Source organism: Rhinatrema bivittatum, chromosome 7 (genome assembly GCF_901001135.1).
Source record: "Rhinatrema bivittatum chromosome 7, aRhiBiv1.1, whole genome shotgun sequence".
Lineage (NCBI taxonomy): Eukaryota > Metazoa > Chordata > Amphibia > Gymnophiona > Rhinatrematidae > Rhinatrema > Rhinatrema bivittatum.
The window spans coordinates 133,533,541-133,559,997 of NC_042621.1; the positions used below are offsets into that span (position 1 = coordinate 133,533,541).

General features: G+C 42.4%; 1 protein-coding gene across 2 annotated transcripts in view; it reads right to left on the reverse strand.

Annotated features, from left to right (window-relative positions):
• HELLS (helicase, lymphoid specific) overlaps positions 1-26,457 on the reverse strand; it is a 330,133-nt gene that overhangs the window by 213,041 nt on the left and 90,635 nt on the right. For both annotated transcript variants that reach the window (XM_029609169.1, XM_029609168.1), the window contains exons 3-4: positions 22,890-23,012; positions 10,656-10,718 (exon numbers count right to left, since the gene is read on the reverse strand). In XM_029609169.1, coding sequence (XP_029465029.1) covers positions 10,656-10,718; positions 22,890-23,012 — 186 coding nt within the window. The remainder of the gene's footprint in view (positions 1-10,655; positions 10,719-22,889; positions 23,013-26,457) is intronic.

The window sequence follows — 26,457 nt, forward strand, 5'->3', positions numbered from 1 at the left end:
AGATTTTAATATGTTTAGTTTAAATGTTCTTATTTAGTTAAATGTTTTATCAAGTGTTTTATGTATTTCATGCTTTTGATTTGTATTTGGAAATTCAAATGTTCTTAATTGTGCATTTGGTAATAAGTTGTAAACCGATGTGATGTTTTCTACAAACGTCGGTATAGAAAAAACTAAAATAAAAAATGCTGCCTGGTCTTGAGTAATCAGGCTTACAGAATTGTCCCTAGACAAACATTTTTCGAGGCTGCAGAGAGCCCTGCATATCCACATGGGCAGAAGAATGGCAGCAGTTCAAATTTTTTGTTTTAACCAAACAATATTTAACATTCAAAGTACAAACTGAGCAGAAATCATACAATCCCCTTAACTGAAACCCTTCCCCAGAGAAAGCAGCCCCCCCCCCTCCCCCAAGCTTGCCACAGCCTGGTCAAGTAATAAATTTCACAAAGACAATCTTAATCAAAATAAAAGAAAATAAGAGGGGAAGCACCTCACACGCATTGAATATCTCAGTGGTTTGGGTTCATAGTCAAGCTTAGGATGGCTCAGGGATCACCCGGCCATCACCGATTTCAGGGGAACCTGGCTTGTACCTCCCCGGGCTTCTGGGTTACAAATGGCCCCCAGATAGATGGTAATCCTTTCTTGCATGACCGCCTCAGATCCAAACTCCATGATTTGTATTCCATTAAAAGTAAGTCAAGCATGTCAATATGCCAAAGAGATAACGTGGGAGAATCCCCCTCCACCCATCTGCACAATATACAACACCGGGCAACACATAGGCCTCTGACTAGCAGGGCCCTTGCAAACTTAGTGCTAGAGGTGTCTTCTGGCAGTACCCCCAATATGCATAAGGTTGCTCGTGTAGGAAATCCTGTTTATAGTTTGTCTCCATAAAATGTCCTGATCTCTGCCCAAGAGACTTCTGAATAGCCGGACAATCCCATAGACCATGACTGAGTGTTGCCTTAGATTCTAGACACCTGTGACAATTCGGTCAGGATATTATTTGCATTTGGTTAGCCTGATATGGGGAAATTACCATTCTGTGAATGATACTCATATGTTGCTCCCACATTAAAATAGAAGGTTCATTGCTCTTAATCAGAACCAGACTATCATGCAGGTCTTCACAGTCTATTGAACATCCCCAGTCTGTCACCCAAACTGATGCCAAAGTAGATAGTGTTTTATAAGCTGTGATCGAGTGGAGAAATTTATGGAGATTAGCTAATGTCTGTTTCCCTTTTTGGTATAGTACCAGCTGTGAATGGCCTCCTCGTAAGCTGATGTGAATGGCCTCCTCGTAAGCTGAACGAATTTGGTAATGAAGCTCTGAAGCTGGAAAAACACTAGAAAGACTTGGGCTTGAAAGTGAAAATTCTCCTCTGCAGTTGTCGCCACGCAAATTGCATCTGTTAAACTAGGATATTGCTTGCAAGACTGCCCGAAAGCTCCCTCCTGCTCGCATGCACTAAAAAACAGTCCAAAGAGGTATACCGCCAAAGCCTCCTCATCTGTATCCGCGAATCTGCTTTTACTCATCAGCCAATCTCCTAGAGCTCTTAAGGAGCAAGCTAAGTTATAGAATCGAAAGTTTGGGAAATCCCCGTCCCCCCTGCCTCCCTTTGGCATCATTAGTTTTTTGACAGACACCCTTGCCCTGCACTCCTGCCAAACAAATTTAGCACTTGTCTGTATCAGGATTTTGATGTCTTTAGTAGACAGAAGAATGGGAATCATCTGCAGAGGGTATAGCAGTTTGGGGAGAAGTGTCATCTTCAATAACGCAATTCTACCCATGAGAGATAGTGGGAAGTTCATCCAGTCTTGCGTGTGGGATTTAAACTCCTGTATGTTGCATGGGATATTGGTCTGATACCACTTACTGGGGTCCCTATGTACATAGACCCCTAAATACTTGAGCTGCTCCACCTCCCAACGTAACGGAGATATGTCCCAAGAATTTTGCAAATACCCCATTATGTCAAGTGCTACTGTTTTTTCAAGATTTAGTTTAAGCCTAGAGAGGGGCTCGTATTCTCTAAAAAGGCCCAAAATCTATGGAAGGAGCCTCTTGGCTTCTGGTACAAAAAGTAGAACATCATCTGCGAAAAGAAATGTAGCTAGTAGGGGTATGCTCCAATAGGTCACATGTCCCCAAAGTATAGTGTCTAGCTGAGTTATTAATGGCTCCACGAATAAAATAAACAAGAGGGGGGACAGGGGACAACCCTGTCTTGTTCCCCGCGTGAGCGAAAAAGGGTCTGAAAGTGCCATTGTCGCAAATTTTTGCCTTAGGGTTACTATATAATACGGCAATCACTTGATAAATGAACCCAGAAAAGCCATAGAGATGTAGGACCTTCATGAGAAAAGCCCATGATATCCGATCAAAGGCTTTCTCTGCGTCAAAGCCTATCAATATCGGGTCGGCAAACCGCCCCCTCTTACAAATCTCCAGTAACATATTAAGGCGGCGAATACTGATGCTAGAGTGCCACCCTTTGACAAAGCCTGCCTGCCCCTTACAGCTCAACAAGGGTAATATTTCCACCAGCTGGTTAGCTATAATTTTTGCAAATATTTTTATATCTACATTTAGAAGCAAAATAGGACGATATGAGGATGGTTCCTGTGAGTCTCGCCCTGGCTTTGGGAGGACAATGATGTGCACCATTTGCAGCGAGCTTGGCATCAGACCATCTTGAACCATTCTGTCATAGAGATGCCGAAGACTATCATGTACCTGTGGAGATAGTACTCTGTAAAAATGGATGGAAAAACCGTCAGGCCCTGGTGCCTTAAAAGCCGGCAAAGCCTGGATCACGGAGGCAATCTCAGCTGTATGAATGGGTTTGTTAAGATCAGCTAGCTGCTGAGGTGTCAAGTGAAGAACCTGTATCCCCCCCCCCCCCCAAAAAAAAAAAGCCTGGCATGCTGGCCCTGGCTCTTCCTCCACTGTATATAGTCGCTCGTAAAAAACTCAAAGCATTGCAGATCTCCTTCAATGTGGATTCTAGCTTTCCCGATTGCAAGCGCACTCCCATGACGTATGTCGACTTGCGTTCCCCCTGCACCAAATTAGCCAGCAGTCTTCCTGAGCGATTTCCAAAAACAAATAATTTGTGTCTCAATGATAGTAGAGAGGCCGTAGCCCTTTTGAGAAATTTGTCATTTAACAGTTTGCAAAGGGAGTCAAACTCTTGAGTGGGGCAGGGGCTTTATTCAATAATTTCTATCTAATTGGTTCAGACGGTTGGTGAGATCTAGAATATCCTTATTTAATTCCTTCCTCTTTACTACATCATTAAGGATATCCCTTTGGAGCACTGCCTTTGCGGCCTCCCAAAATAAAACTGGCTTTTCCTTATGCTGGGCATTCAGGCACTCATATTCCTGCCATCGATTCTGCAAGAACTGTGAAAAAAGCTTTGTCCTGGCAGAGCCAGGGGGGCATCCTCTGATCAATAAAGTCTCTCCTCGAATTAGGCCCCCCAGAGTACAGACCACCGGGCAATGATCAGAAATGACTATGGCTTCAATGTTAGTTTCCAGCAAATGAGGAAATACATTTTCAGAAATTAGTACATAATCCAATCTGGATTTAGAGTCACTAGCTCTGGCATGATGAGTAAATGAATTTTGCTAGGGTGTAACACTCTCCAGGAGTCCAAAAGTCTCAAGGTACTGGTCAAAAAAGGAATCCCTTTAGCTTCTGCCCGACTGGAGGAGTGCCCCCCCTCGCCTGCTGATGACCTGTCCAACCCCTCATCCGCCTCGCAATTGAAGTCTCCTCCCAAAATTATGGGTGCAATGCCCAGAATGAGAACATGAGAATTTCTGTGAAAACTGTGTGATCATAATTATTGGGGCCGTAGACTGAACCCAGGTATGTAAGGTTTCCCCAAACAACAATCCTTTCACCAGTATATAATGCCCCGCCGAATCGACCAGCTATGTTTGCATTTGAAATGACACTGACTTATGGAGAAGAATAGCTACCCTTCAGCTGTCAGAGGAGCCAGGAGCTGCAAACACCTGTGATAGGCCATGCCGCTTTAGTTTAAGTCGTTCCCGCTGGGACATATGGGTCTCTTGTAACAATACGATTGAGCCTTTCAATCTGTTTAAATGGGAGATGACCTTCTCACGTTTAATCGGGGTACCCAAGCCCGCAACATTCCATGTAACAACCACTTTAACCTGGCTCCCCATCATCACAATGTTCACTTGACACCTGAACGCCGATCGAGCTCACGTACTCAATCTCTAACCATGTCGTAGCATCTGCATGCACGTCTGGCCAGAGAGCCCCTGATAACACACACCGAAAGCAAAGCCATACCCCCACCTGAGGCGGTTATATAAATATATTACTTCTTGGTTACAATGAGCTAGAGTAAGATTTCCCCTATAGACCCCCCCCCCCCCCCCCCATCTCCCTTGACAATACACCTCCTCCTAGTGCCCTCTTCCATATGAGCTAGAGACCCCCGATGCGCTTGGGTGCCATCCCTCAACATTTTACTTGAATGAAGTCAAAGGGACTTAGGCCCCCAAAATCCTTGCCCAGGCATCGCCAAAAAAGAAAGAGAAAAAACCCACTCCTCATGGGACAATATAATGCTAAGAAAGTCAGTAGTACATCCCAAATGTCCCTCAGTCTGTAAAAGCGATAGTCATTTAGACCCAAGTGCTCTGATGCAGCTCTTCTTGAAAACCATCCAAAATTTGAGCCAGAACAAAAATGAAAGATGTAGACTGTTGTCTCCAGCACAACAGCGAGCTTTCTCTATTCCAATAATCTCTGTACAACTAGCGGGTAGGAATTAACCTCCCCTTCCCCATGGCCCATAGTCACGGTCTCTCAGCAATACCAGTCACATTAGAAGCCAGCAGATAGCATATTAGTGTAAACATGCATCTCTTCAATCATGTGCCAGGGCCGCAGGAAATATTGTTGGCCTGTGGACTCCCCACTTTCAAGTTGTGGTAGTGTCACTATTTTGAACTGGCAGGGATTGTAGAAACACTTTAGCGTCCTTTTCAGAATCGCACCACTTGATTCCTTGGTTGGTCCATATCTTTAACTTGGCTGAGTAGATCACCGCGAATCGCATCCGGCGCTTGATCAACTCGGCACTTATCGGTCCACTTATCGGACTTGACGCATGGCAGCTATCCTTGGGGATAAATCCTGGAAAATTCTAATCTGGCGGCCTTCATATGCAAGGTTTTTTTGTTTGCAATATTCTTGTACTATACGGGGTCTTGTGGGCGAAATTGAAAATTTTGGCTAGCACTATGCGAGGTCCGGCCGGATTGGTGCTCGTCACGCCTACCCGGTGTACTCGCTCGATGCACAGAGGGTCTGGCAAATCTGCGAGGCCTAGTTCAGCTGACAGCCATTGCACCGATATTTTGCGGAGTTTCTCAGTTACCTGCTCTTCGAACCCCAGGATTTGCAAATTGGATCACTGCTATCTATATTCCAAATCGTCAATTTTTAGTTCCTGCGCTTCCACCAGCTTTTCCAGCTTCTCTACTTTAGCTGTAAGCACGAGTGTGTCATCTTCAACCATGCCGACCCGACCCTCAATATTTTCAAAATGCGTGTGAAAATCTGAGATGGAGTTTTTCACCTCAACAATCTGGGCAAATAAATCGTCAAAGCGAGTTGCCAGCAATGCTACCACGGCGTTAGTCAGCCCCATTACAGTAGAATCATTTAGAGTCACTTGTGGCGCCGGCACCTTTTTGGCGGCCATTTTCCCCTCTGTGCTGGTAAGCCTCTCCTCTTTTTTTGCAATTTGTGTTGCCATACCCATTCAACAATCTCCCAGATTGTACTAACAGATAGTCCTGTTACTCACAGCAGGTGTCGCAGGGAGAGGTTAGGATCCCAATGTTACTGGATCAAGAGGGATGGTGCCCAGAGCCTCAGGGAAGGAGACTTTCCACGTTCATCGCATCACGTGGTCTCCAGGAAGTACTAATTTTGTGTCATGGTTTCTTCTCATTATGTGTGTGGCCCTTAAGGCTACCCTATGAGAGATGGCCCAGTTTCAAACTATCAGTTCCCTGAAACAGGAAGAGAGATCCCATTCCTCTCTACTTGCTGAGTTGGACTTGATTATCTGGTGGTCTGTCTTTCAGATTAATTTTGTAGGTCACTTGGTTTCTGAAAGATTTTAGAACATTCAGACCTATTCCCACCTCCATGTGGTTGATGTGCAACAACTTTTCTGGAGTGTATAGGGGCCCTGAGAATGCAAACAATCTAGGTGTGTTCCCCAGCCCCGTTTAGATGTATTTGTGGTAAGAACAATATGATGTAGAGGATGCTGGCAGGGAAGATCCTTTGGTCAAACTAGAATGGAAGAGCCATTATGAGAGCCTTTGTTCCTCTATGACTTGACTGCAGTCCTGTTGTCTCTGGGTGTTTTGATTCCTCTAAGATTAAGATCCATTTGGTTTGTCACATATGAAGACCTGCCATGGGAGTTATTTGGACTGATAGACCTAGGTCTACCATCCTCAACATGAAAATGCAGACATTTGTCAATGCTGAATTGACTCCCCTCCATTTACAATCTCTTGGACCGTGTCATCAGGGAGATAGTCCTTGGCTCTAGTATCTAAGAGAGCTCCTATGAATTGCACCTGAAGTGATGAACTTAATAGGTCTTGAAGAAATTAGTGATAAACCCTTATAGCAACACCCAGAAGGAGCTCTGCACTAATTTGTCCTCTCATAAGATGTTCCCTTGACCAGCTAATCATCGATGTAGAGAAACACATGTATTCCCAGCCCAAATAAGATACTTCCAGAAATTTGGAGAACAATAAACAAAGTTGAATTTAGGCCAAAGGGAAGAACACAGCAGAGGAAATGAGCTATTAACTACAAATATGAAATACATCCTGTAACTTTCATATGTATGAGTGTATGCCTCCTAGATGTTAAAAGAATATAACCAGTCTCATTAGGATGAGGAGAAATGATGCCTAGGGAAAAGATCTTGAACATTTCCTTTTTTAGAAATGTGTTCAAGCTCCTAGGGTCTAAGAATTATTTGTTAAATCCTCAATTTTTTCTCCTGCAGAGGGACAAGTTTGACCACGCAGGCCTTCAAAAGGGAGATTTCTGAACTGAGCAAGTCATGGTCTAAACTGGTGTAATCTATATCAATCCTTGACAATCTGGAGGATCCAGCTGGAGGAGGTTTCAAGGCACAAGCAGTTTGCACAAAATCTCAGCCTCCCCCTTACAGACAGCTCTTCCAGAACATAGACTGAACCTTCTCATTTGGACCCAGTTAAAATTCCAGAACCACTTTCTGCTGGGTGGCAGAAAGAGTATTAGAGATTCTGTGCTTAAATAGGCAATCCACGAGCCCTGGGAGACGTTAGGGCCAATCTGAGAATTCCTGCTCCAAAAGACATGTCCTTCTTTGCTTTAATAAAAGAATGCTATGCTATAAGAGGAACAAGTAGCCACCTTGCAAATTTCATCCAGCGTAAAAGACATGGTCTTCTCTTAAAACGAGGATTGCACTGTTGAGTGGACCCAAAGAATATGTGGAGTCTGACTACCCTTCAGCATATAAACTGAAGCAACTGCCTTCTTAATCCATCTTGCTAAGATTGCTTTAGAAGCTGCTTTGCCCTTGCATGATCATCTAAACAAAAACGACCTATTTATCCGATTTCCAAAAAGGATTAGTGAATTGCAAGCATCTGATAAGAACCTGACAGACTTCCAAATACCTTAAAGATATGTTCTTGCCCTGGCACTTTTCTCTGGAAAAGGCCTACAGCAAAATTATTTAAACAAAATGCAGAAACCACTTTAGACCAGGGGATGGGAGTGGGGAGGGGAACTGCCCGAATAGAAACTGAATCTGAAAAAAAACCAGAAAGGGCTCTTTATAAGGCAAAGCTTGCAGTATAAAATATGCATAGCTGAACAAATAGCTATCAGAAAAGCCATCTTCCGAGTCAGATCCTTCAAAGAAGCATGCTTGAGAGGTGTAAATAGAGAACCCACCAAAACCACATCCTACAAATCGAACCATATCTGGTCCTACTGGGTAACCACTGATCGAAAGAGGGTGGGGGGCCCCACTCATTTCACCTTTCGAAGGAACCAAAACATGGCCTAATGAGAAGCAACATTACCTCTAATTGGACTGCAGCCACTTGAATCTTTAGTAAATTTAAGGCCAGCCCTTTATCCAACCCTAACTGAAAGAAGGTCAAAATGTTAGAAATATCTGCTTTCCACAGAAACACAGACCACTCTCTGCAGCATGCCTCAAACAAGTGCCAGACCCAAACATAAGCCAGCTATGTATAATTCTTGCAGGTCTTTAAAAGATAGATATTATGGAGGATGCATATCCCTTCCTGTACAAGTGTGACATCTTAAGAGCTAAGCTTTAAAATAAGATGGAGATGGATCTTCCATGAGAATTGGACCCTGAATCAAAAGACTTCAAGTTCCCAGGAACTACAGTAGAATCATCAGAACTGCATACTAAAGATCTTTTTTACCAATCCAGAGATACTAGAGTGATTCATAACCGCTTGTTCTCTATTTTTCTCAAGGTCATTCCTATCAGAAGCCAAAAAGGAAACCTATTTGTCAATTTTTTCTTTGACCAGGGCATCTATGCCCTAAGAACGGAACTCCTTGCGACAGCTAAAAACCAGCAAACCTTTGCATTCTTCCGACGTGCCATGAGATTCACCTGAGGAGTGCCCCATCACTATCTTTTGGAACGTACTCTGGCTGAGTTCTCTCTCCCCTGAATCCAAAATATTTCTGCTGAGAAAATGAGCTTGAACATTTTACAGTCCTGCAATGTGTGAGCAGAAATATGTAGATTTTTTTTCCTCTGCTCAATAAACAGAAGGTCTGTTTCTTCGGACTCCCCCTGGCTCCAAGTACCTCCCTATTTGTTCACGTAGGCCACTTCTATTGCTTTGTTGGAGAGAACCCAGACTGCTATTTATTTACTAAGGACATGAAGCACAAAACTAATCAGATAGCTCTGTTTTCCAACCAGTTTTTTTTTTTTTTGTTTGTTTGGGGGGTTTTTTTGGTTTTTTTTTTTGTTTTTTTCTGTCAACTGTGATTTCCAGCTGTGCCTAATGAATATCGTCTATGTATGGATGATACTCAACCAAGACACTTCTGCTGAGACCAGAAGCCCTGAGCTACCTGATCTTGACATTACATTTCCCATCCTGGCAAGCTCACATCTATAGCGATGAGAACCCACAAGAGTGCTCCAGACTCACTCCCTTCAGTAAAGTCTGCAGTGTTGGCCACCAGGAAAGGGTCTACCTTATCAGACCCAGAAAGGGAAAGCAAAGTTTGTACTACTGAGATTGAGGAGATCATGACAGAAGAGAAAATTGCAAAGGCTGCATATATAGGCTCTGACCCGTGGCATCAGATCCAAGGTGGTGAAGGCTTATTACAGTGCTTATCCCCTCGTTTACAGATAAGCAGACTCGATGGATGCAATAGAATCTAGCAGTTGTAGATAATCCCATGATCTGGGATCTTCCTGAACCCTGACCTATATTCTTGGACACCCTTTCTGGTGTTAGGAAACTCATCTTCCCTTTGTATCAGAGTTACCAGATACTCCAGTGATTGGGAAGGAACAAATTTGCTCTTCTGAAAGCGTATTATTCAGCACAAGCCTTCTAAAACCTGAACTACTCTGTTAGATGCCATGAGGCCTTCCTAATAGGACTTGGCGCTGATCAACCAATTGTCAAGACAGGAGGGGATCGTGATTCACCCATTTCTCAAGAAAGCTGCAACCACTAGCTTACTTTGGTAAAAGTTCTTGGAGCTATGGTGAGACCAAAAGGGAGCGCTCTGAACTGACATTTTCCCAAGAAACAAAAAGAAACCTCTGAAGATCTTCCCCACTGGGAATACGAAATTATGCCTCCAAGAGATCCAGAGAAAAGAGGAACTTGTCCTGTCGCATTGCCACTAATAGACCAGAGATTTTCCATACAAAAGTGAGAAACATGAAGACTGGTATTTACGCCCTTCAAGCCAGAAATAGACAAGTTCCATCCTTCTTTGGAACCACAAAGCAAACTGATTAATGATTGCAACTTTTTGCTTCGGGCAATACTGAACCACAGCATGCAGCCTCTTGAAGGCAACCTGAACCACTAGTCTCTCTGTGAGCGACCCACAAGGAAAGAAAACTAAGTCATTAGAAATCAAAGCGGCAAGCTCTAGGACATAGCTGTATTGTATGACCTCTAAGATCCATTGATCCAATTTTATGTGGGTCCACTCCTGGTAAAACTACTGCAGGAGACAACTGCTTAAAATTTCTGCTTGGTTGTGAATGATACAGGTATCTATCCAGTTGTAACAGCATCCTAACAATTGCAAATTTAATTTCCAGAGTGAGTAAGATACTTTGCTGCACTAAGACAAGTGCATTTTATTCAAAATAAAATTTAAAAAATGGAAATGGTTTTCCATAAAGAAAATTTTTAAAAAATGTAGATGGCAGCAACTATGGCATTATTCTACAGATATTTAGAGAACATGGACAGTCATTCTATATCAATCCATAAATGAAACAAAATTAAAATTTTACCTTTGCAGTTTTTTCAAACAACTTTTTCTTTTTTTTCTCCAACTTTTCCTTCTTTTTCTGCTCCTACAAAAGAAAATTAATGTTTTTACAAACTAAATAAATATGTCATACATAAAATCTACCACACCTGCTACTTTTTTGTACAGGTCCAAAGGATACAGTGCACACAGTCTGCAAAGACGACTAATGCGATTCAATTCCATGCAAAGACACTACTTTTCAGTAGAATAAATGTTTACTGTAAACAGTGTTCTATGTAGACAACAGGATGAATTAACCATTAAGTGGTTGACGTCATTTGACAGCACCAAATGGACTCTTCTCTTAACTCAGAGTTCCCACATGAGCATTGTCTCATGAGCCCTCAGTCTATTTTAAAGCTACGTCTATAGCTAGGTAGTCAACTCTCAAGGGAGGCAGGTAAGTATTTAGTATGATCAATTCATCCTCCTGTGTACGGAAAACACAATTTATGGTAAGCAAACTTGTCTTCTTGGTCAACAAGCAGAATTGAATTAGACATGACATGTAGGGAGTCGTAAAACAAAGTACAGCGAAGCATTTACTGAATGAGAGCTTGGACCCTTTCGTGGATAGTAGACTACTGGGTGAACAGGCTATGCACAACTGCTCGTCTAAATTTACTGTCACTTTTTTGATAAATTGTCTAGAGCAGTGGTTCTCAACCTTTTTTTGGCCGGGACACATCTGACAGATGGCTCTCACATGCGTGACACACTGAACATGTGATCGTCACGGGGCTAAATATAAACATACATTCTGAATCCTCAGGAACCCTCTCGACCCCCAACAATGGGTGCACAGCAGAATTAGGGCATTACCCGTACAACTCACCATACAAAAAAAGATATTCTGGTTTTGATGACATCTCAGTAAAAGCAAAATAAACTCCCTTTACTGGCAGGCATAATACCCCTCCTTATGAAAAGGCAGTATTTACCACTAATGCATGTCCTATTGAGAAAACACAAATAAGACTGAGACAAATGCCTACATGCTAGTAAAATACCTCACCTCAGTCACACAGAACTGACCTTCACCAAGTACAGAAAGACCACAAATTATAAATATGGAGACAAACTGGAATGGAAAATCAAAAAAGCCACTCTGCATACAGTGCAAACCTGGAGAAATGGAAAGAGAAATATAGCACCTAACAGTCCCAGGATCTGCAATAATGCACACAAACTAATCTGCATAGTTATACTTGCTTTATGGAACACACGCAAACAATAACAACCTTATCTATGAAAAGGCAACATTACAAATATTAAAACAGGCTCTAAACACTAATACATCTCCTATTAGGAAAACAGATCAAGCCAAGCTGCTATAGGTTTATCGAGTTTTATACAGTCGTTCGGTTTCGCCATCACAACAGTTTACAAAGTTTCGATGTTTAAGTTTCCAAAGATTCATATAATTGTCAACATAAATAGATCCCCACACAGAAATAATTGTAAGACTATACTAAATGATGTTACAAAACAGCTGATGAAGAGAATAACATCCAACAATTAAAAACTCATAAAAATTAAAAACTGTGCAAATATCAATAAAATATTTCAAAACAGACACATCAATCAATACCCAATAATTAAAATGGCAGTCAATCACGAAAAATAAACTTAAAAACCACCTTTTCTTACTCTCTCCAGCAACTCTCCTACTCCTTTTCCTTGCAGACCAATAGCACACAATAGAAGCAGCAGTGTCTGCTGAAGCTCTGTACTCACGGTCCATAACTAGTCACTTACACACACAGTCTGTCTCACACACACACCAGTCACCTCCCTGACCAGTCTCTTTCTCTCACACAAAAACACATCACCTCCTACCAGTCTCCCTCTCAATCACACACAAATGCTCTTGCTCCAATTCTACCACACACACCCAAAGCTGCCACTCACATACACACACAAGCAGGTTTCCTCTCACATGGAGCCTTTTCTCATTGTTTGCCCAATAAAGTCTGGCCTTTGTTCTTCAGCTGCCGCCAGCCTGGCCTCCTGCGGCAGCACACAGCATCTCTCCGCTACTAACTGCATCGGCACACTGGGGGATGATCGATCCTGATAGGCCAGTCCGCCCTTGGGGAGAAGGGAAGCGCGACTGTGTCAGGGGGACACCGGGAGCCACAACACACCGGTGGAGAATCGCTGGTCTAGCAGTAATGGGACATGGAGGTGATCACTGACAACTAAGTTGCAGCTTTGCATATGTCTGCAATAGGTAGTGCACTCAGATGAGCCACTGATGTAGTCATGTCTCACTTTATGCCCTTACAGGTCTCCAGAATCTAATCTGGAGATCTGTTAGGGCATAACAAAAGAGTGCTAATATAAGTGTCTCAGAGATCCCGTGGTCAGATCATTATCTCATTAATGTTACTTTGGAGTACATGCCGGAGTCTCAATCTATTTGAGAGAGCCACAGTATTTTATAAGTGCTCCCATGTTGATTCTTCTTTATTTCAAGCAAAACTGAATTATTTGTTGATAACCATTTCTCATTCTATTGAATATTTGTTGACAGATGGCACAATTCTATCAACACAATAATGGATGAACTTGTACCAAAAAAACTGTTCCTTGTTATACCAACTCGGTAGCAATTCATAAACGCCAAGTACGCAGGGTGGAGGTTAAATGGCAGAAACTTTCTTCAGCAGATAATCTTGATTGTTCAAGTGCCTCTCAAAAGAGAGACATACCTGTGCTTGTGACCAGAGAAGTTTAATTTTTAATTTGCTAGCTATAATATAGACTGATTTCTTGCTGACATTGTTCTCTTTTCTGCTATATTTTCTCTATTGTTGCATGTTTGGAAATCTCTATTTAATCTAGCTAGTGTTCTGAAATAATTGTGTTTATAATTTATAGAAAAAAGGCTGCTAAATGCAGGAGCTGTTTGTTCCCTCCCAGTGGTCAGACTTCAATCTTAACCAGTCCATTGCCCTGCTAACATTCTTTTCCAAGCCTCATTCGCAGGGCAAACAAGCCCTGGACAGTTTGGGCTGCGAAAGAGCAGGCAAAAGCCCATGGACAGTCCACCTAACTTTTTGTTTCTTTTGATAGGAATAACTTGGGCATTGCCATTACCAAGCAGACACTTTGTAATTGATTAGCAGACTGCATCTCCTTCTGTTATGCGCAGACGGGACTGCATCATGGGGGTCATGTCAAGGCTCACTCTGCTCGAACCATGGCAGCTTTGGTGGCCCACTTGCAAGTACTGCCTTGGAGGAGATCTGCAGAGCTGTGATGTGGAGTTCTCTCCACACATTCATATAGCATCATTGTTTGGACAGAGATGGCCGACATGGCAGCAGGTTTGGCCAGTCTGTTCTTTGGAACTTGTTTGAGGTGAAAAACCCAACTCTGTTCCTGCCTATGGCCTGCTGTTTTTGTAAACAACTTGGGGTGCATTTGTAAGATCACCCCATCATGAAAAAATGTAGTGTAGGGTGGATAAATCACTAAGGCCTGGAGCTCGATGACCCTGCATGCTGAAGTGACTGCCAACAAAAATATGACCTTCCAGGTCAGATATTTCACATCACAAAAGCACAATGGTTCAAAGGGAGCTTTCATCAGCTGAGCTAAGACCAATTTGAGGTTCCAAGACACAACGTGAAGCCTTAGGGGATGCTTCAACTGAAGCAGGCCACGCATGTAAAGTACAACTATAGGCTGTACAGAACTGGGCGTACCATCTACACCATGGTGGTATGCACCAATTGCACTTAGATAAACTTTGAGTTGGTCTTCAAGCCAGCTTCCAATAGGTGTAGAAGATAGTCAAGCAGTAGAGTAGGAGAAAGGATCTAGGGCCTTCTCTGTTCATACCACATGGAAAACCTCCTCCACTTCAGTGCATAGGACTTTCTAGGGGAAGGCTTTCTGGTAGCCATTAGGACCCGAGACACATCTTCTGCGAGATTGTTTGCAGTATCAAACTCTCAACATCCAGGCTGTGAGCGACAGGGCCTGGAGGTTGGGATGGTACAATCTGCCTCAATCCTGAGTGACAAGATCTGGGGAAGTCCCCAACCTGATTGGCTTCCAGATGGACATCCCCGTGAGGAGGGAAACCAAATATATCTCAGCCAATGAGGGGCTATGAGGATCGTAGTCCTGTCCTCGCGGCCAATGAGGGGCTATGAGGATCGTAGTCCTGTCCTCGCGCAGCTTCAGGAGAGTCTTCACTACCAGCAGAACCGGAGGATAAGCATACAGGAGACTCTCGCCCCAATGATGGGCGAAGGCATCTGAAGCTTGTTTTCCATGTGTCCTGTACAAGAAGCAGAACTGAGGAACTTTCCTGTTCCAAGGCACTGTGAAGAGATCCACATCCAGGCTTCCCCAGAGACAGAAGATCTGATTCGTAACCCCTTGGTCCAGAAACCAATTGTGTGGTTTGAAGGTGTGACTTAGTCTGTCCGCAATTACATTCTCCATTCTGGCCGGGTACATGGTCCTGAGCTCCATCCCATGGGAAAGGGCCCCTGAAAAGATCTGTGTATCGCTACCTGATATACCGCATTGCTACTTGGTTGTTGGTCTGTATCAGAATTTTGTTGGACAGCCGATCTCTGAAAGCCCACAGCACGTACCTGACTGCCCAGAGCTCCAGGAAATTGATGTGACAGACATTCCTGAATGGACCACAGGCATTAAGTGTTGAGTCCATCTACATGAGCTCCCCAGCCCAGAGCGGATGCATCAGTAGTCAGAACAATTTGGTTGGAAGAAGTTTGGAAGAACATCCCCCTTTCCAGATTTGAAATTTCCCGCCACCAGGACAAAGTCCCAGAGAAATGGAGCAACTTGCATGCGATCCTGGGGGTCCTGAGTGGCTTTCCACTACTGTGACCTCAAGGTCCATTGGGGCCTTTCACATGCATAAACATGCCAAGAGAATGACTTGTACTGTTGCAGGCATATGGCCCAACAGTCTCAATATGTGCCAAGCTGATGCCTGCTGGCTCTGTTGAATCCCTGATGCAATGGCCATCAGGTTGATGGCCAGTTGCAAGAGCAAGGCGGCCCTGGCCCGAGTCGTGTCTAGCAGGACTCCAATTATGGTGTTAGACAGATGGGACTTGGGGTACTTAACAACGGACCCTAGTGTCTCCAGCACCTGGATGGCCAAGTGCATGGACTTCACCCCTGCCCAAGGTGTCCTTGATTAGTCAATCGTCCAAATACGGGAAACAGTGAACTCCCAGTCTGCTATGGTGTGCACAAGCTAGGCATTTCTTAAAGACACATGGGCGTGACACGAACCCAAATGGCAGAACACAATGCTGGAAGTGCTGCTTTCCCACCACAAATCTAAGATAATTCTGATGTCCTGGGAGGATCTCGATATGAGTAAGCGTGTTTTTTTGTTTAGATCCAGAGAGCATAACCTATGCCTTTTTAGAAAGAAGGGGGATCAAGATGCCCAGGGAATCCATCTTGAACTTTTTTCTTTTGATGAATTTGTTCAAGGCTCTCAGGCCTAGGATGGGACAAAGTCCCCCTGTTTTCTTTGGTATCAAGAAGTTCCGGGAGTAAAATCCCCACCTTCTCTGCCCTGGTGGAAATGGTTGGACCACTCTGGCCATTAAGGGGGAGGCGAGCTCCACTACAAGTAATTCCTGAGACTCTACTAGGCCCCAGAAACAGCTCAGGGGACAATTTGGCAGGGTACCCAACAGGTTCAATTTGTACCCCTTGCGGATGATAGAAAGAACCCAGTGGTCCGATGTTAAATTGGGCCACCAGATGGCAAAGAACCATAAAGTCTTCCCCCGACCAGCAGGTCCATTATCCTGGATACGAGTGTCCTGGCTATGTTCCTTGCAATCCAGTCAAGTCCTATCCCTGGAGTTGACTGAGGGCCAGCTGGGGCTTCAAAACTCTGATGCCTAGGATGGCTTTGAGAACCCTGGTATTGTTGATGGAAACAAGGAGGTGGAGGGGAAGTACCTCTTCGGGCAGAAAGAGGACTTCCTAGGCTAAAACCTCGACAACCTATGGCTGAGGAGGGCAGGTCGTGGGTTCCAGTAGTGACCACCCTGCTATAGGGTCACAGAGTGGTCCTAGGTTTGAGCCACCGTGTCCTTTACCCTAACTCCGAAGAGATTATCACCTTTACACAGCACATCAATGAGTCACTCCTGAACCTCCAGTCTGAGATCAGAGACTTGCAGCCATGTGAGTCTGCGGGCACAGATTCCCATTGCAGAGACCCTCGATGCAATCTCAAAATCACTGCAGATCAAACGGACCCAAAGTTTCCCGCACTCCAGGCTCTTACACACCAACAACTGGAGGGTGTCTTGCTTCTGGCTAAGGCAGTTGCTCGGCAGCATCCTGCACCTGCTTCAGAATGTCCTGCAGGTATTGCTCATGTACAGCTGGTAGGCCGCTATGCAAATAATAAGCATAGCGCCCTGGAAAACCTTTCTCCCAAGAACATCCATTGCTCTATGATCCTTCCCCAGGAGTGCTGAAGAATGGGTTCAAGAGAACTTGGCCTTCTTGAAAGCAGATTTGATGACTACGATTGGTGAGGCAGCTGATGCTAGTTGAATCCAAGAGCTTTTTGATTGAGATAAATTGCATCCACCATTCTATTCACAGGAAGCACTGTGACGGGGTATTCCCACATCCTCAGTTATTCCACAAAGATCTCGTGCTTGTCTCTGCTGTCAGACTGGTGACAGGGCCCTAGGTGCTCAACCCCAGTGGAATTAGTTGTTTTGGCCCAGATCCTGGTGCAGACTCTGGTATCAGGGGGAGGGGGGGGGCTTTCTCCTCCAAGGAACTGGGGACAACCACCAAATTGGCTGCAGGCAGCAGTGGTTCTCCACAGGGCATCAATACCACCCAGGAACTATCACCTGCTGGAAAGGTTACACGCCGATAACCACATGCAGAGATTCTAGCAATGACTTGAGGAGCGACTGTGCCGGTGTCGATAGTGCTCCGATGCCAAGGCCATGCATCGCATTCTCCATGACCAGCTGCACGCGCCTCTCCAATTTCTCCTTAAACAACTCTGATGCCACAACAGGCTGGGACACAGGAGGTGTAACCAGATCCTCTTTGGAACCAAAAGGAGGATTGGTGGCTGGCATCAAGATCAATTGAGACTATGGCACACTCCTGGTGTCAATGGAGGACTGGCTCTTATTTATTTATTTGCAGTTTTTATATACCGACATTTGTTTAGTAACTTCACATCGGTTTACATAGAACATAAATTTGCGACCGTGCTACAAAAAGGGGAAAGCAACGGAGCTTTACAGATAACATTAACTGAGGTGAAAATAACAAGTTAAGTGTGTGTGTGGGGGGGGGGGGGGAGGGGGCAAGGGAAAAAGGGAAGTAAAAAATGAATTTAACTGAGCGTACATGAGCTTACATAGGAGAAATAAGATAAATTATATACAGAAAATTATATACAAAAAATTATATACAAAAAATTATATACAAAAAATTATATACAAAAAGGTACAAGTTAGATTGAGGTATTATGGAGCTTAAATGAACAATGCACTATCGTATAAACATATCAATATTTGTCACGTATTTGAAGGAACGAAAGGAAAATAACTGCTCGAAGCTGTTAGGCAGGGGGAAGGCTCTTCTCGCCACAGGATCGCTTCAGGGGTATTGCAGCAGCTGTTGTATCCCCATGCCTGGCACAGTGCATCGACAGGGACTGATGCAGATGCTTCCTTGGCTTCTCTCGATGTTCAGATAGGTCCTTCCCCGGTGCTGAGGTAGAGGACAACGAACCATACATACTTGACCTGGAGAAGCCCAATGATGGCTGGTCTCCGGCGTCCCTCTCAGGAAACATCTTTGACAGAACCGGAGGCCCCGCCGATGTTGATGGCTCGGTGACTATCGATGCGTCTCAAAGGTCCCTTAATGTCGATACATCAGTCTTCTTCAGCCCAAACAGGCACTCCCATCTTGTAGAGCCGATTTCACTTCCCTTTGGAGTCATCCTGGAGCACTTGCTGCAACCCTGGATGTCATGCGATGTTCCAAGGCAGAGCATATATCTACCATGGGGGTCCATGATAGACATGGGGCACTACTTGAAACCCAAAGTGAACACTTCGTCATGAAACAAAAGGGACAAGATTGATCAATGGCCAGCAGGCACAGAGTGCACCACTTCCCTGGGGGTATCAACAAAAGGAAATTTACCCAAAAATGCCTAAAGAGTAGAGGAGTAGCCTAGTGGTTAGAGCAGTGGGCTATGAACCAGGAGCCCAGGGTTCAAGTCCTTGGGCAAGTCACATTACCCTCCATTGCCTCAGGTACAAACTTAGGCCTGGATTTATCAAAATGCACTAAATATCGCATGCGATAGGAAAAGGGGTGTGTTTTATGGTAATAGGCAGTTTATCGCACTTTGCGATAAGTGCAGAATTGTATTTTCAACATACAACCAGTGAGGGGACCATGTTTAAGCTCCTGGAGATATCAATCACAACCTTATACCCACACACCACTGTATTCCAGTGTACTTTAAATGTATACCTCCAACCCTCCAACCTATACCCTCCAACCAAGATTGGTGCAGATGAGTAAGATTGTTCCTCTCGTATCTCTAAATATGGTGTGACAAAAGCGATTATTGGATATATTGACCGAGACTGGCAAGTTTTAATATAATAAGCAAAATTTAAAAAAATGTCATAATTAAAGCAAGTTGACCCCATACCATATTGGAGTCTGTGGCATTATACAGACCCTAAGAGTGAGGGGCCTACCTATATACTTGGCAAAAACCTTTCATATTAATTATTGACCGGTGGTACTATTGTTTTGAATTTGTAAGCTCCTGGAGAGCCAGCCTAGCTATTGGGCCCTCCTACACGAGAGAGCGAGCGCGCGAGAAGCCATTATGCCCTCACACTACCTGGGTAACATCAAGCTAGGTTGAGAGAACATTGCACAAATCTCATCTTTGAGTGAGTTTCCTCACTCCGAAGGTCATCAAATCTTCACAAGAGAGCACTGTTCTGTTTGCACGTCTCACTTTGAATGTCAAAGTGGCCCCTAACCCCTATACTAATACCTAAACCTCACCTTGAGTTACTAGGTGGGCCTCCCATAGACATAAATATCTATCTAGTTAGGGCATTATGGCTAGGCTCTCTCTCTCTCTCCCCCCCCCCCCCCCCAGTGGTTTTAGGAGGGCCCCGATAGCTAGGCTGGCTCTCCAGGAGCTTAAAACCAAAGCCCTGTTGCACAGCTTTACGCAAATGAAAAAGGTGTAGTTAAAATTCGCATTAATGACGTGCGATACAGCTTTGCAAAACCGTGAGCCCAGCCCACTTGGCCAAAATTCCCGCCCCAATATCCTCCCCTTTTTCTCATTTGCATTGCACCAAGCATTATGGTGCTTTCATATGCGTTAATGGCATTTTTTGCATGCGAAAACACCATATAGCACTGATAAATGATCCCCTTAGATTGTAAGCCCTCTGGGGATAGAGAAATACCTACAGTACCTGAATGTAATCCAATCTGAAGCGCTGAAAAAAGTGCGAAAAGCAGAATATAAATCTAAAATAAATAAAAAAAAATAAACACCAATCTAGGACTAACGGGACAACTAGGGGACACCATGTCGACCGCACAAGGAATGCAGAAAGAAAAATACTTTGAAAGTACTGAAAATTTATGCCAAAAGTTGAGGCTCCCCCAGTCGCGAGATATGAGGCTCAGTGTAAAAGAAGAGACTGAAGGAACCCATGTGGATGCATGATATATTGCATGCATGAGCATGCTCAATGAGGCTCAAAGTTCTAGAAACTTTGACATACGTTTTCCATGCCGGGCGCCATCCGATGTCACTCATGTGTGAGGAGTACCATCCTGCTTGTCCTCTGAGAATATAATTTCTTTGTTTTAATAAATTTGTAAATCTGATTCGTAATTTCATGCAGATAATTTGTCACATTTTATTTACAAAACTATATTTTTTTCCTGTATGCATTCTCATTTTAAGAATGGTGCATTATATTCTTATTGCACCACTTTCATGTTTATTCTTTTTATTTTATGTTTTTATATATTTATCTCTATTAGAGATGTGAATCGGAACCAGAATCGGGTCGGATTTCAGTTCCGATTCACATCTCTATATTATATTGTTTCACTGCAAATTGCCTGGATTGTATTAAAGAAAAAACAGACATTAAATCAAATTAAATAACCAGCTCTGGAGAAGTACAACCAAAACAGGTACATTACTAGAAACTCAGGACTTCCATTTACTGGAGAAAGAACACAAACTGGAGGCAGAGCAGCCAAACAGAATGTGCACAGTTGGTCACCTCTACCTAGTTTCTATTGTTTCCTTTCACTGGTGACAGGATAACCAAAAGGATTAGGCTATCATAAAAAGAGAATGTCCAAGAAAGTTTCATTAAACCATTCATGCAAAAAGTGACTTTTCCCCCTGAGTTTATGCTATCCTTACTACAGAGGAACAATTCTGCAAGGCAGAATATTGTCAGCAAGAACATCCAGAACCTACCATATACCCCACCCAACAGTATGAAGATTATGGCATCAGGCCAAATAATTACCGTTAGCTCTACACAAGTGTGTATGAAACATTAGGGGTATGCAAGGGACAATTTTCTTATTAGTTTCGTTTTTTCTGGAGTTTTCACTGCCTTTTTAAATTTAATTTTATATGTGTAAATTGCATTTTATGCACATATGCAATCACATAATGCGATTTTACAACAAATATGTATACACATATTAACAAAAAAATACATTTGTCTTTATCTGCCGTCATTACTATATTATCTGATAAGTTCAACTAATGAGTGCATGAGTTTTGAGCAATATAAAATATCCTAAAGCTTTAAGAAATGCTGTCTTGTCTTTGATGATGGGTACTGTAATGCTTTATTTTTTCTGCTTTGTCTTGCCATTTCTTGATCTGATATCGAGTAGATAGTCAACTACAGATGTTACCATTTTACAATTATTGTACCCTATAATTTGATATATAATATGTAATGTATATATAATATATTTAAAAATAAATGCTGTCTTTCAAATTTACTGCTTATACTGATCTTGAATGGGGGGATGAAGAAAAGTGGATTTATATTCAGACAACAACCAACAAGGACTGAATTGCACAGGCTGGGTAAATAAATAAGCATGGGAGTAGCTTGCTTATTGCAGCGGTTACTACCTCTAACCAATTTAGGGCCTTATTTTCTAAGGCTATTGCATGCGGTAAGGGACGTTTCGCACGCGAAATGTCCCTTTTCGCATGCGATACCAAAATGGGGGCGTAGTCGACCCCGGAAGAGGAGGAGTCGGGGTGTCACCGGGGCCGACTCCACGAAGCCGCCGCGGACGATGAAAAGGTAAGGCCCTTTTCGCGTCCGCTTTCGCTCCCAATAGCTACACCTCCTCTGGTGGCGCTATTGGGTGCGAAACCGGCAGCGATCGCACCGCGACGGTGCAATCGCTGCCGGCTAGTGCAGGCCCAACCCCCCGTTTTGGCCCCCCGCCCCTCATCTTCTAAAGTATCGCAGGCCTGCAATACTTTAGAAAATGAGGCCCTAAGCTAGATAATTCACTTATTTATTTATTTAAAATCTTTTCTATACCGTCGCTAAGTTATATACCATCGCAACGGTTTACATGTAGGCACATATTTAATGTAAGTAAAAGTGTACTATAGTACATTCTAACAGGTGCCGTCACAGGTTCGGTTACAATATATCATTAGACAAAATAATTTTTAGAGAAGTGGGTCATGACCGAGTGTACTGAAAGTACTTTTACGGGTAAATTTATTATACATAGTGTTATCAATATGCTAGTTGTGATGTGGGGTTCATAGACTACTCTACTGTATTGTCATAAGTACTGTGTGTCGGTGTTTATCTGTTTATTCCTGAATAATTTCTATTCTATTCTCCCGTCTCCTTGTAAAATGCCTGTTTAGATGCAGCTCCAGCACTGCTCTCTACATTAATGGCGGGGGTGGAAGGGAAATAGAACCATAAGGTTACTAAGGGCCAAGAGTAACAGAAGTATGAGAAAAAAAACAAGTGTGAAAGCTTGCTGGGCAGACTGGATGGGCTGTTTGGTCTTCTTCTGCCGTCATTTCTATGTTTCTATGAATGATATGAAGAAATAGACTGAAAAACTCACTTACTTCTAATTGCTGCTGTTCCATTTTTGTCAAGAGAAACTTTGAATAGATGTTACTTTTTTCAAGCAAGTGCTGAAGCCTCTTGTAGCGTATTTCACCGGAGTCTCTTTCAAAAGACATGCGAGCCTACGGAAAAACAAGGGTCAAAAAGCAATGCAAGCCTGGCAAATCAACAGAACTCACAAATACTATTTTGCTAGCATTTAACTAGTTTTATTTTTGGTGACCTACCTCCCTTCCTACTATCTAATGCCCTTCAATAATACTCAATACAATCAGATAGTCAACCCCCAAAAATTGATGTCTCCTAATACACTGAAGCACTTCTCTCTTCCCCAGACCCTCCCCTTTGTTTTTAAGTGAAAGGGTAGAGGAAGCCAAGTGTTTTAAAACTTTTAGAGCTGCTAGGACATAGGTGCATAAAACATTGTGTTCTTTGGCTTTTTAACACCATTTCCCTCAAAGGACCCTAGAAGGAAAAGAAGCCAGCAAGGCAATTGAAATTAAAAAAAAAAAAAACCACACCCTAAGTGTCCTTTTTTTCCTCTTAAATATAGAAGAGGATGATTTGGGAAGAAGAGAATCATTTTGAACAAAGAATATTTTAATCTTGTTTTATTATTTGCGATTATATGATTGTTTTAAATTCATGTTGTAAATCACTTTGGAAGCTTTATCTGGGAAGCAATTAATAAATTATTATAAATAATTTTGAGCTGTTTTCCCACAGGAATCAGTAATGAATTTTCCAAAAAATGTAATTTAATTTAAATTGACATTTATATTCCATTTTTACTCAAAAAAATATTGGTTGAAGGTAAACAGCATATTAAAAAAAAAACAATCAGTAAACTAAAAAAAATTCCTTCAACAAATATAAACAAAATAATTACAATAAAACAAAATGAAAATAAAAACAATTAACCAAAAATCTGTAACAAAAGGCTCCCGTCATATAAACCATATCTGTAGTTCAGGCTTCAACCAAAGATAATCCAGTATTGACCAAATTAGTCATTGTCTACTCATGTTAAAAATATAATGGACTCAAAAAACAGATTTTAAGCTTCTTTCCCTCAAAAGTAAGACTAAGCTAATCTCATTATATAACTAGTTCCACAGGCAAGGGCCATGCCCGTAAATGACTTTGCTCACATGCTTGCAAGTTTCAGGGCCTTTATCGAAGAAATAGCTAAAATGGAAATACAGTTGCATGCACCCTTGATCAAACTGTATTTTCAATCAAACTCCAAATGAACAGAGCTGACAACCTCTAATGTTAAATATTACATCTGTCTGAAAGTTTTGATACAAAATTACTCTGATTTAAAAAAAAAAACTGAATATGGCATATATTCAAAAGCCTGGATACTATATCAGTTAATTACATTTTTTTTAATAAGTAAGGCCTAAAAATGGATTGACTCATTAGATCTTCATTTAGTAAAGTGATAGAGCAGCTTTTAAACTAAAGGAAACCATGTCCTTCTAGCAGTTCTAAAGGAAATGATGGGTGAAAGTAGAAGGTTCGGAATGATGTATCTTTCAAGAATACTAACAAAAACAGGGAAGTTAGGGCTTCCCGATAGAGGTTACAATAAATGCAAAATAGTGCAGGTACCATTAAGTAATGAGCAGACAGAACTGAAAGATTCCCAATGACTTCTCTACCTGAGCTCCTCAAGTAATTATCAGTCATATTAATCATGGCTTCTCCCACCTTGACCCATCAGAGAAGAAACTTATCTGATTAACATCCCACTACTGAACCTCGCCAAAAACCTACTCTACCTTACTTTCTTCTTAATAAAACACTCAATCTCTGACAAAGAAATTCATGATAATCTCAGACCTGATCCAAGAAAAGAACCCAGACTTCTTCGCCATAACAGAAACTTGGCTCAAAGTTACTAATCAAGTCCTGATAAATCATCTAACCAAAAATGCATACGACATATTCTCTATCCCATGCAAATCTCGCAGAGGTGGCCTCCTCATCATCATAAAAAAACACTTCTCTATGAAACTAATACCACACAACCTCCCTAATAAATACGAAATTGCTCTTCTCGAATCAGAACTTCTACAAATATGTCTAGTGTATTGCCCACCCAAGCTTCTCAACAACGATATCTCCCCTCTTCTAGAATTCTTTGTAACAAACATCAGCATGAAAAAACCTTCGATAATTCTTGGCGACTTTAACCTTCACACAGACTCAAACCCCAGATCCCAAAACTGCCAAACCATGATTGACATGCTTTCTAGCCTAAACCTGATTCAACTTGTAAACAACCCCACTCAAAGCAGGCCACACACTGGACCTAATTTTCATCAATCAATACTTCCTCGACTCCACAATCTCCCACATGCCTGTTCCATGGTCAGATCACCACCTAATACAATGCAGTACACGAGTTCTTAAAACAACAAGAACAAAGGAATATCTTTCAAATACCGACCCCCCTTCGAACCTGACACACTTCAACAGGAACTGGGGAAACTAATGAATCTAGACCTATCCAATATACAAGTCATTCAGTCCTGGTTTCATCTTACAAAGCAAACTGCAAACATAAACCCCGAGAAATTTAAATTGATAAAACAAAACAGGGAGAAAAGCAACCCCTGGTTTAACTCCTACCTCAGATCTATGAAATCCAGCCTCAGGAAATTGGAAAAAGAATGGTGCAAAGCCAAAAGCCCAGCAACCCTTCAGCGATACCGCACGCAACTCGCCAACTATAAGAAAATGATTCTGAACGCCAAACGCAACTACTATAGCCTAAAGATAAAAAACTCAACAAATAAATCCAACTCCCTCTTCAACATAGTCAAAAACCTTATAGAAGAGAACAGCAAAAACTCCCCCATTGCAGATGCAAATAACCTAAGTCAAGACCTTGCCATCTTCTTTAGGAACAAAACAAACAATATAACTGACTCCTTTAAGAACTCTGCAATTACTGTCATTCCATCAGACTTACCAACTATAACACCCTGGTTGAACTTTGAACCAATCTCAAATACCGAAACAGAAAAGATGCTACGAAAAATTAACCCAGCTCGACATGAACTGGATACTATCCCAACTCGCGCGTTCAAGAAAATGGCTCATATTATAGCCCCAACTTTAGCTGCCATAATTAACAAATCTCTTGAAGAGGGAAAACTTCCAGCAATCCTAAAAACAGCAACAATCACTCCAATTTTGAAAAAAAGGAACCTGAACCCAAAAGATCTGAACTACCAGCCTATCTCAAACCTTCCCTTACTCGCCAAGATGACAGAGAAAGCAGCCTTGAAACAGCTCAACGATCACTTAGAAAATTACAACATTCTTCATCCCTCACAACACGGTTTCAGAAAGAACCGCAGCACCGAAACCCTCCTACTCAATTTATCGAATAAAATAATAAGATAATCTGACAACAAATTAAACCACCTATTAATCCTACTTGATCTTTCTGCAGCTTTTGACACAGTAGATCACAAAAAATTAATTTCAAGTCTTACAAATATAGGCCTATCAGGCAAAACCTTAGACTGGTTCTCTTCATTCTTATCTGAC